The 11,636-nt window shown below is 48.2% G+C and overlaps 1 protein-coding gene across 1 annotated transcript in view; it reads left to right on the top strand.

The window, feature by feature from the left end:
• Tekt5 (tektin 5) overlaps positions 1-11,636 on the top strand; it is a 35,412-nt gene that overhangs the window by 8,670 nt on the left and 15,106 nt on the right. The window contains exons 2-5 of the mRNA XM_005349298.2: positions 542-625; positions 1,852-1,922; positions 4,719-4,862; positions 9,431-9,653. Coding sequence (XP_005349355.1) covers positions 542-625; positions 1,852-1,922; positions 4,719-4,862; positions 9,431-9,653 — 522 coding nt within the window. The remainder of the gene's footprint in view (positions 1-541; positions 626-1,851; positions 1,923-4,718; positions 4,863-9,430; positions 9,654-11,636) is intronic.

Below are 11,636 nucleotides of genomic sequence, written 5' to 3'. Positions count from 1 at the left end.
ATCCATCCATCCATCTATCTATCTATCTATCTATCTATCTATCTATCTATCTATCTATCTATCTATCTATCTATCTATCTATCTGTCTTATCTATCTATCATCTATCTATCTATCTATCTATCTATCTATCTATCTATCTATCTATCATCTATCTATTTATCTATCTATCTAATCTATTTACCTACCTATCAATCTAATCTATCTTCATCATCAATATCTATCTTATACATCTATCATTTATCTGTAATCTATTATCTATCTATGATACCCACCTGATTTTTAGATGTTTCTTAGCCCTATCAAGGTGAGTTCAAGGTGAAGCATCACAGGTTCCCTCCCAATTATACTACTTCCCAGGACACATCCTTGTCCTGATTTGAATACATGGGCTTGCACAAGCACACAAGCACAATGATGAGGCCCCATGGGACACCCAGGTACCTCACAGAACAGAGCAGACAAGGCATAGGTTCTGACTCACCTACACTCAGGTTCTACTCAGGCTTCCACAGGACACACTCTTTCCCATTGCTTTAATAGGTAGCCCTGGAATGTCTGTACAATCGGGAGAAAAGGATCGGAATAGACCTTGTCCATGACAACGTTGAGAAAAACCTTATTCGGGTAAGGTGCCACCTGGGAATGGGTGAGATAACAGCTGACTAGTCAAAAGGTTCTGAGTGGCCTGTCTGGAGCAGATGTCACATGTGATGTCCCCGTGGACTTACGGCTCAGAGAACACTAGTGGACACTGGTGTCCTCGTGTAGGGATGGGGAGAAGCAGAAATAGAATGGAAGTATTTGATCTCAATCTTATTATTTTCAAAATGACCATAAGGATGGCACCATGATGATAATAGAAAAGACCATGTATATTTATTTTTGCTCATTTAAGCAGGGTCTCAGGTACCCCAAGCTATCCTCAAGATCACTGTGTAGCTGAAAATGACCTTGAACCCTAATTCTCCTGCTTCTACCTTCTGAGTGCTGAGATTACATACATGCACAATCACATATAATTTATACAGTGCTGGGAATACAACTGAAGGCTTCATATATGCTAGACAAATGGTACTCATAAAGATAGTATTTATTAAGCATATACTATATACTGTAAATGTATACCAATTCAGATGTGGGTTTAATTTAATGAAAAATAATCTGTGAGTACTCTGCACATAGTTGGTGCTAAATTTTATTTTAATTTTTAAGTATATAAAAATAAGCCAGATATAGTGTCACATGCCTGTAATATCAGCTACTCAGGCAGTTGAGGCTGGAGGATCACTAAGCCAAGGCCTACATGGGCTATAACATAACTTTAAGGCTAGACTGGGCAAATCACTGAGCTCCTGTTTCAAAATAAGAAGAGGGGATAAGATAGCTCAGTGGTAGAATTGCCTGCCTAGCTCACGAGAGAGGGGAGTGGAAGAGAGAAAAGAGAGAGAAAGGAAAGAGGAACGGAGGGGGAGAAAGGAAAGAAAAAGGAAAGAAGGAAGGAAGGAAGGAAGGAAGGATAGAAGGAAGGAAGGGAGGGAGGGAGGAAGGGAGGGAGGGAGGAAGGGAGGGAGGGAGGGGGGAAATGAGAGAAGAGAGGGAGAGGGAAGAAGGGAGGAAAGCAGAAGGAAAACTAAGAAACCTAGGTATGGTGGCACATGCTTACAACCCCAGCACTAGGGAGGTTGAGGCAGGAGGATTTTGAATTCAAGGCTGCTACCATCTACTCTTAGCTTCAGTGGTCCTGGGATCCCCACTCTGGTGTTTCCCGCCACGGGGCTCCTGCACGAAAGCTTGGACCGGTAAATTTCCAACCATGCCAGCTCTTTCTGACATTCTTTTTTTCATTTCAGGAAGTAGATTTACTAAAATGTTGCCAAGATCAGATGAGAAAATTAGCTAAACGAGTCGATTTCCAGATGCGGTAAGAGATCTTTCTCCTTCAGAATCGCTTGTGGGTTCCCCAGATTTCTGGGGAACAGCCAGATGGATCCACGTGTCTCTGAGTAACTATTGAGGTCCTTGCATTCTGTCAGATGTTTACTACCAGCTCTGTGGGCTGGGAAAGGTGGGAGTGTGTCCTGGGACGCTCATCTGCTCGCCGGAGCTAGCTCATTCCCAACTGTGTTGGCCCGACAGAAGGCACCAACCTCCCGACACCTGACTTAGCTTTGGCTTCCCCAGGCCAGGTCTGAACTTGGGAAGAGAAGTTCCTGGTGACATTAGGCAATAGGGCAAGGGAATGGGACATCTCTGGAAGGGTGTTGGTGGACGCTTGAGCAGGGAGTCTTCAAAAGGCACCAGCTTTTGTTCTTAGACCATGATGTAAACTGGCATCGTGCCAAGCCAGGGGCCTCTTGTGTAATTAAAGGGAGCTCTGCGCTTTGCCAGGTTTGGGGCCCCTCGGCTCCCATGAGACGGCTTCTTCCCATGGTGCTGGCGCTTGGCATTTACCCTTCCCTGTCCAGGGGCACGCCGCTCGGCTGGTTTTTCTTCTTTGCTTGTTCTTGTCGCAGAGGGCACAGCCAGGGCTGCCCTTCTTGAGATGGCCAGCAGGGTGGCCTACGGCGTGGGGATACTCAGACCTAGCTTGCTGAAAGGCTCCAACATTAACCTGCTCAGGTGGTCACAGATGAGGGCTTGTGACTTTCTGGGCCAGGACTGAGATTTGCTTCCAGGAAGAGGGGTGTTCTTGTGGTATGGGCACCCCAAAAGAATAGAAAAGGTTCCTCTTGACTGGGGAGGAGCCAAGCTTAGGCCCTTTCTGGTGGGCTGACAGCAGGGTGAGGTATGCCATAAAGGCAAACAGAGGCCTCTCCCTTGTCCTCAGCAGCAGCAAGCACTGGTACCAGCTGCTCTGAGGTTCCGCTGACCCCCGTGCTCTGACCTGTTACCTTCTGGCTTTCGTTACACCACAGTTCACCAACTAAGACAAGCCCTACTTTGCTATCCTGGCTCAATATGCAAGGTCCCAGGGTGGGTCCTGGTGGGGTGTCTGCATGTTATTAGCAAGAACTCACCTTCGCTCAACACAGAACACAGGAAGAGGTTCAGGTTTAGAGGTTTCTTAGATGAGAACTAAGGAGTGTCTACTTGGTATATTTAGGTCTGAAACAACCTTCTATTAATAGCCGAGAGTTACTGTTTTCCTTTAAGGACCAGAATCTGAATTTCCCCTTTCAAATGCATTCATTGCTACTTTATATGTCATTTGAAAAGACAGGAAAAGTAAGCAAAGGAGCAGGTACTTGGTACTTGGTGAGAATTGTGAAAGTAGTTGCCAGCAGTTTGGAGCCTTGGCCAAGCTTAGCTCCGATTCCAGCAGTCCAGGCTCAAGTCCCTGCCCCACCCCTTGTCCCCTCTACACCCAGCAGCCCCTTCCTCCCCAGACCCTGATCTCAGCTGGTCCCCAGTCCCTGAACATCTGGTTATTTCTAGCTTTTCTGCGTTTGCGTTAACTGGAGATCACCTCTGCAGCTTTGTCCATAGTGCCGTTTCCTGCTTGATATGAGCGCCTGGCTCAGACAGCAGCTCAGACTCAGGTGGCCTCAGGTTTTGCTCCCTCTGCCTGAGTTGATGACTCCTCCACTGTACTATGTCCTGTCTTTTTAGAGTCCCCACAGTTCCCATTACCATGATGGCTACATTTAATTATACAATTCAAGCAACTTGAAGGCAGGGCTTTCTCTACGCGCTAACGCTGGTGTTGAGAACCGTCTTCCGTTTCACAGTGGTATGTTTGTGATAGAAGTGGCTCCACACAGACTTTGTCCAAAGATGGCTCGGAATCTTCTAAATCTGACCTGCCATCTGTTCTTAGAAATACAGGGATGTTTTAAGACTTATTTTTATTCTGTGTGCATGAGTGTTTGCCTGTGTGTACAGGTGTGTGCCTGGTGTCTTCAGAGGCCCAAGAAGGCATCGGATCTCATGGAACTGGAGCTACAGATGATGTGAGCTGCCTGTGGGTGCTGGGAACTGAACTCACGTTCTCTGGTGAGTGTTTTTACTACCAAAACAAAGCCATGCCAGGAACCTACATATTCTCTGTGGCTGGTTGAGTGGATGCAACTGAGATATCATACCACTCAGAGCCTGAGGCATTGACTACTTGGCCTTTCTGTTTGTTTTTGTTTTCCAAGACAGGATTTCTCTGGGTAGCCCCAGCTGTCCTGGAACTTGCTCTGTTGACCAGACTGGCCTTGAACTCACAGAGATCCTCCTGCCTCTGCCTCCCCAGTGCTGGGATTAAAGGCATGCACCACATTGCCTGGCCATTTATAGTAAATGCTGGCTCATTTTCCCCCCAATTTGTATTTTATTTGTGTGTGTGTGTGTGTGTGTGTGTGTGTGTGTGTGTGTGTGTACACGCATATACTTGCATGCCATTTGGAAACCAGAGGACAGCTTCAGGAATCAGTTCTCTCTTCCATTGTGACTTGGCAGATCAGACTCAGGCCAACACGCTTGAGTTGCAGCTCTTTTTCCTCCGGAGCCGTCCTGTGGGTCTGGCCATCTCTGTTTTCAGGCAGCAGGTGTGTTCGTCCTGGAGAGAATCCTAGTGGCTCTGAGTAGGAGGTGTTGACACCAAGGGGGAACAGAGCTGAGCAGCCTCTGGGCAACTCTTTCCTGCGAGTCTGAGGACTGGGTTTGCACCTGATGCACGATGATGGCTGTGGGTGGAGGATGCTGGGTGACCACACAGTGCTTCTTCCTACAGAGATAATCGGGATGCTCAACATGCCCTAGAGCGGGACATCGAGGACAAGACCTCGGCCCAGTGTATTGATGAGGGGTGTTTTAACCTGAGAAATACATCCGACGCCATCAGCTTCTTCCACGGCATGGAGAAGTTTGACGGAACGTATGTACCCAGCTCTCTCTCCTTGTCTCTGACCAGGTCCAATGGGAGTAAAGGGAAGGCTGTTGTGTGCCAGTCAAGTGGTCTTTCAATGGAATCCTCTGTTGCAAGGGGCGGGATCTTAGTCTGGCTAGTGGTTAAGATAAGAATTTACTGGAAGTCTGTAAGGGAGCACCAGAGTCAAGCAGAAGGTTCTGGCAGTCAGAGGGAACAAGGGAGGGGAGATCCGGGTGTGTGTCCTGGGGATCTGTGTGCCTGCCCTGCGGCCCTGGTTCTGCACCCACTTGCTGTGTGTGGGGCCTTGGGTGGGAGGCACTGGGTACACGTCACATTGCCATCTTTGCATCCTTGTTCCACCCTTCCTAAGGTACAAATCATGTGATTGGCTCAGCTGAGAGTCCCAGGGCCACTGCCACAGTGGTAGGGCATGCTGGAAATGCCTCCATTGGCAGTTACGCCAAAGCGTAAAACATGATGGCTGTCACCAGTAGGAGCAGGAGTTCTGTTTAGTAGTGCCACGGTCCAGCTGCAGGACTTGAGATGGGGAAGGGGCCTCAGCATGAAGAAATGAAGTGCCGACCACCAGATGAGCTTCACACAAGTGACTGTCCCCGAATTGCTCCAACCGTCTTTACTGATACATCAAAACAAACATGTTTTTCCATACTAACAAACAAGTTTTTCTTTCTCCAACATTAACCTCAGCAAACAACAACAACAAAAAAAGTTAAATATGTTTTTCCCCAACTTTTACATCAAAACATCTTTAAGTCCAAAACAACACTTATCATCATGCTAGCTAGGCCAAATACCGAGCCAGATCCATCCTGTCTTTACAAAACTAGAGGTGATATATTAAGCACATATTTTCAAGACCAACGATCTCGTCCAAAACATAGTTAGAGAAATAGGGGTGATCTGCCTTCCATTCTGTCAGCACTGAATCAGAACACCTCCCGAGGTCTGAAGTGGCAGCTGTCATCCCCAGACGAGAAACCCGAGAAGCATCAACTCACAAAGAATTTTAGGGGGAAGTATTCAAGGAAAAATGGGATTTCCAGGAATGAGCACGCCTGTCCCATGCATGATTGATAAAATGACACTAAAATCACCAAGAGAATCATTACTATGATGGGAGACAAGAGAGCGTGCAGGCCACGCGGTCCCAGCAGTCTCCTGCGCTGTCCTGGCATCTGCTGGTCCTCACCGAGTGAGACTGTCCTGTGAACTTTGCCTCATCTCGAGACCTGTTAGAACAGCAGTCATATACCAGCCCGAAACTAGGCCAAATAGCTCCCAACACAGCAAGGTCCACCAGCACTTGGGTTTGTGGGAGAGAATAGGTTCTTCAGGGCTGGAAATAAGTCTCAGAACTTGCCTAGCAGGTATAAAACCCAACTTTAGTTCTCTGCACTACATACACACATGCACGTACAGCCAGGCTGCCTGGGCTTGCTGTGTTCCAGCCTCTGTGTGCACACTGTGGGTGAGTTAAAGCAGGTTAAACTCTCTGGGGCCACATTTCTGTATCAGCACCATGGGGAGAAATAGTGTGTACTTTCTTGGGTTACTGTGAGGAAGAAAAGATGGACACAGGATGTGGGGACACAGAACACAGTGTTCGACAGGAATGCCTGATGTTGATTGTGTGCAATTGTGCAGCATAATTTTTTCACCCTGGCAGCTGTGAGTAGCACCGAGGCCTCTTGTATGCATGGCATTCTGGAGGGCATGCCACCATATCATGGAGGGTCAGATAGAATGATACATGCTTTCTTTGTCCATGAGCTGGGGTCTGAGGAGAAAGGGTGGGAGAGAGATGCTCTGGGTGCAGGCAAGAGGGTGGGGTCCATCCTGGCTCTGCTCTACACTGTGTTTCATCTCTAGCAGACAGAATTGTATTGGGCATTATGTTCACCATAGGTATTTACGTAATGAAAGAACAAAGGGGAGGAGGGAAAGGAGGGAAGGAAGAGAAAAGAAAGACAGGAAGGGAAGAAGCCCCTGGATAGGCTCTGTGGACTATGCCTAGCGTCATCATCTGGATTTTAGTCAAATAGTAAGGTACCATTTTGGGATTTCTGGAACGCCACTTTCTGGGGACTTCCCTCCTCTTTCCAGCTGGGTTGAGGCCTTGGAATAGTGAGGCAGGAATTCGGGCTTTGCTCCTGTAGGCACAGTTGCCCATCTGCACAGGGACACCAAGGGGTCCCTGCACCCCTACAAACGCCTCCCCTAAGCCTGGCTGTAAATCTGCTCATACTGGGAACGGCTGCTTTACCTTCGTCCTACTGCACTCTCAAGAGTTGCTCTTTGTGGCCGATAATTGCTCCCCAGATGTGCAAACTCGGGACTCTGTTTTCCAGGCTTGAGGCCAAGTAAAGAGAGGGCGTCCAGTGACTGACGGATTGTAGGGTCAGTGCAGCTCTCAGCAGCTTGGGTTAACAGAGGTGATGACGACGGTTATGATGATGACGATGGTGATAATCACAGTGCTGCTGGTGGGGACGGGTGATGGTGACAGTTGCTATGTTAGACTTTGTGTTGAGAACTTAGCATGCAGCATCTTATGAATAACAATCACTTGACAAGGTGTGTGTCTGGGCACAGGTGCTATAATTGTCCCCATTTTATGAAACCAGCGCCCAGAGCAATAAAGCAATTGGCCTAAACTCACACAGCAGTCGGCACACCTGAGCTGTGAGTCTAGGTGTTTTGCCAATGACAATTTCCTGCCTCTGCATCGAAGCCTGCCCTCCCTTCTGCCCTAAGAGGAATGGGCCCCAGGGAAGTACACCCCTGATAGTGAGGTGCACCACCTATGGGGAGACAAGTCACGTTTGATGGCTTCCCCCAGGAGAGGGAGATGAGGCGGCTGTTTTCTTTGGGGATCTCTCAACTGCCTGCTCCAGGGGCATGGCATCTGCTGGTGGAGACAATGATTCGGTCTCATTGGGCAGGGGGGCATTCTCTTAGCATATGCTCATGGGGAGTTTGCAGTTTGGTTGGTTTATGGAGACGGGGTCTCCCAGTCCAGCCCTTGAAGATTCATGGGTCATGTTCTCTCACACACCTCCTCACACCTGGAAATGCAGGGAGACCAAGTGCTACGTATGATAGGTTCTTGTTCAGTTTTTGATTTTGGTCTTTTTGAGACAACTCACAATTCTTCCTTCTCAGCCTCTTAGGATTCCAGATGTACCACCACGACGACTGTTTTTCTTTCTTTTTTCTTTTCTTTTTCCAAAACAGTGTTTTTTTCTGTAACAGCCCCGATGTCCTGGAACTCACTTTGTAGACCAGGCTGGCTTTGAATTCACAGAGATCTGCCTGCTTCTGCCTCTGAAGTACTGGGTCAAAGGTGTGCACCAGCACACCTGGCTAAACAGCTGTTTTTCAATACATTCATACATACTTATGATAAGTGTTGGCGTGTAAGCGAGGCACAAGCAAAGGTTAACAACAACCACTAATAGAATAGAATAATCACAATATTTTGTAGTGAAAGTCATTTAAAGCTTACGAATTGGGGCCACTGAGGTGGCTTGGTGTGACACTCCTGCCAGTAAGCCTGATGACCTGAATCTGATCTCTGGGATCCCACTGTGGAAGGAGAGAGCCAGTGTCTGCAGACTGTCCTCTGACCACACGCATATGCCCACGCTGGACCAACCCACAAATGGAATGCAATAAAAAAGTGTTTATAAATTAAATAAAACTTAGGAATTGCTTATTTCTGGAAGTTTCCATGTGATGTTTTTATATCTCAGTAGCTGATGCAGACCTGGCTGCCTCACTATCAACTGCATCTAACTTCCTCCCAGGCTCACACCTGAGTGTGTGAGCGCCCCTAGGAGTTGCCCCAAGGACCTGGATGCTCTCATTCTTACAGCTTCACTGCTGGTACTTAGAATAAGGTGTGGCCCATGGTGGACTCTAACAGCATGATGCTTAGGACAGGGATGTGACTCAGCAGCAAAATGCCTGCCTAGCATGTGTGATGCTCTGTACTGCTACTGCTAAAACAAAAACCAGAAAGCAACACAAATAAATAAAACAAAAAACCACTAGCTAAACCCCATGCCTGTTGAGTGAACAGGTGAGTTAGTGGCCTAGCCACATGCCTGTCATTGAGCTGGGGGCCCCTGAGCCAGTCTGGGCCCTACTGACTGCTTCTTGGCCTGGTTACATCTTTAGTGGAGGCAGGAGGGCAAAAGCTCCTAGCAGGACCACCACCTGTCCCATCCACTTTTGAGTGCCTTATTGAAAATGCTGGAACCCCTCCTGGCTCCTTTTGGTGTCCCTGTAAAATGAGGGATGGATTTGGGCAGCTGTCCTCAACAGGAAATAGACGTGTTCCTCTGGCCTTGGGGCCATTTGTGGTCATTGAGGTCATGTGTGGGGGTTCCTGGAAGGATAAGAGTCAGCATTAGGTTTACCCTCAGTGCACAGGAACAACAAAGACCCACACGCCAAGGCTGGGGATCCCCTGAATGCTGAGGTCTCCAAGACCTGCCTGATAGCAGCTCCCCAGTTCCCCACCTGACTTCAGCTGCCTTTGAACTTTTCAGGGTCTCTGTTCCTGAAACCTGGGCCAAGTTCAGTAATGACAACATTAGACACTCTCAGAACATGCGGGCCAACTCCATCCGGCTGCGAGAGGAGGCAGAACACCTGTTCGAAACCTTGTCAGACCAGATGTGGAGGCAGTTCACCAACACCAACCTGGCCTTCAGTGCTCGCATCTCGGAGGAGACAGACATGAAGAACAAACTCCAGACGCAGCTGGCTAAGGTGAGCAGATGCTGCATTCAGGTGCACTGTCCACTCACGGTGCTGAAATGATCCCATCCCTTTTGTGGGCTGCGGCCTATCTAATCCAGGAGAGAGCAGAGAGCTTTCTAGGTGATTGTAGCATCCTTGGTCACTGATGGTGAAAACCGGAGTTTGACTTGGCTGTTGATACAGTACCCAGGACACTGCTATGGCTCTTGGAACCCTTCCTTCTCTGTCTGAAGACCACGTAGCTGAGTTTACCTCCTTTTCTTCCAAGACAACACACCCCCTCTTTACTCTAATTGAGGCAAAACATATCAGTTCATACCTCTGGGGTATCCTTCCTGCATGGACTTGATTTCCCTTGCTCAACACAAATGTAGATTGCACCCTGGCTGCTGGAGGCCACACTGGGCATTAGGAATAAAGTTGGGGTGTGTGTGTGTGTGTGTGTGTGTGTGTGTGTGTGTGTGTGTGTGTGCTGGTTTTCAAACATGCTGCGTATCTGCAGGTAGCTTACAGTCAGTTTGGGGAGCAGTGGTGGGTATGGAATTTACACTGAGTGACTTAGAGGTACACACTTTATTGTAGGGTTTGGGGAAGTTGGAGGGACGAGCCCTGAGTTTCTGTTTGCAATACAGCCCCTTTTCTGTGTTCCTTTTTGCCGGTGGTGTAGTGGGCTGCAGACAGAGGCTGATGGGAGCTACTGGCGCAATTTACGCCACCCACGTCTGAGTGCATTTGGCCCAGGTGTGCAGACAAAACAAAGTTCTAGAAAATAATTGCAAGTTGTAATGAGGGAAGCATCAGGGAATGAGTCAGAAGTGGGGCCCTCCATGTATGCAACAGACAGATAGGGGTGTTTACAGCAAAAACAGACCAAGGGAAGGGTCTGGGGGATGGTTCAGTCAGCAAAGCATTTGCTGTATATGTGAAGCTCAGAGTTTAATCTCCACGTTAAAGGACAGATTCAACAGTGAGTGCCTGCAACACGAACACTAGGAAAGCAGGGGCAGGGGGACCTGGGGTCTCATACCAGCCAGTATAGCCAAATTGCTGAGTTCTAGGTTAAGCGAGAGACCCTGCCTCAAAAGTTAAGGTGGAGAGCAATTGGCAACGACACCTGACATCTATTCTGGCCTCCACATGTGGCTGCCTTCAACAGGACATTGTAAAAGGGAAGTCACTGGTTTCAGATTTGTGCTCACTTGGGAACCATCTAGGCCCTCCACTGCCCTGACACTGCATGGCTCCTGTGTTGCTGAGGGAAATCTGGATGACAGCACAGAGGCCTGCCACATTCTGGCTCTCATCAGCTCTCCGGCCTCAATCCCTGCTGTTGTCTACTCAGCCCCCCCCCATGTCCCCAGTGTCCCCAGATGCATCTGCTCACTGCCTGCCTCAGGACCTTTGCATGTTCTCTCCTCTGCCCGGAGTACTCTTCCCCAGGAATCCTCTTGACCAACGGCTTAAAATGTCTTTAACTCTTGCTTCAAATATCACTTATCATCAAAGCCTACCCTGAATATCCCAAGTCATATACATCACTCCCTGCTGTAACCCCATCCTGAGGGGTGTAGAAAGAAGTTCCTGTCCTGCCCAGTCCCACAACGATTTAGTTCCCAAGAAACACACAGAGGTTTATATTAATTATAAACTGTTTGATCTATTGTTCAGGCTTATTACTAACTAGCTCTTACAACTTAAATTAATCCATAATTCTTGTCTATGTTTACCCATATGGCCTGGTACCTTTTATCAGTGAGGCATTCGTATCAGGCTTCCACTGCATCTGGCTGGTGACTGCATCTCTGACTTTCCTCTTTCCAGAATTCTCCTAGTCTGGTTTTCTGTCTGTCACCCTAGTGCCGGGTTCAGCGGAGACTGTCTTGGGGGATAAAGTTGAGAATGATAGAACAGGACACCCAGTTCCCTGCCTGCAAACACGTCTCACACACACACACACACACACACACACACACACACACACACACACACACA

This window comes from Microtus ochrogaster, chromosome 7, assembly GCF_000317375.1.
Source record: "Microtus ochrogaster isolate Prairie Vole_2 chromosome 7, MicOch1.0, whole genome shotgun sequence".
Taxonomy (NCBI): Eukaryota; Metazoa; Chordata; class Mammalia; order Rodentia; family Cricetidae; genus Microtus; species Microtus ochrogaster.
The sequence above is the reverse complement of the archived record's forward strand: the minus strand, read 5'-3'. Positions and strand labels throughout refer to the sequence as shown.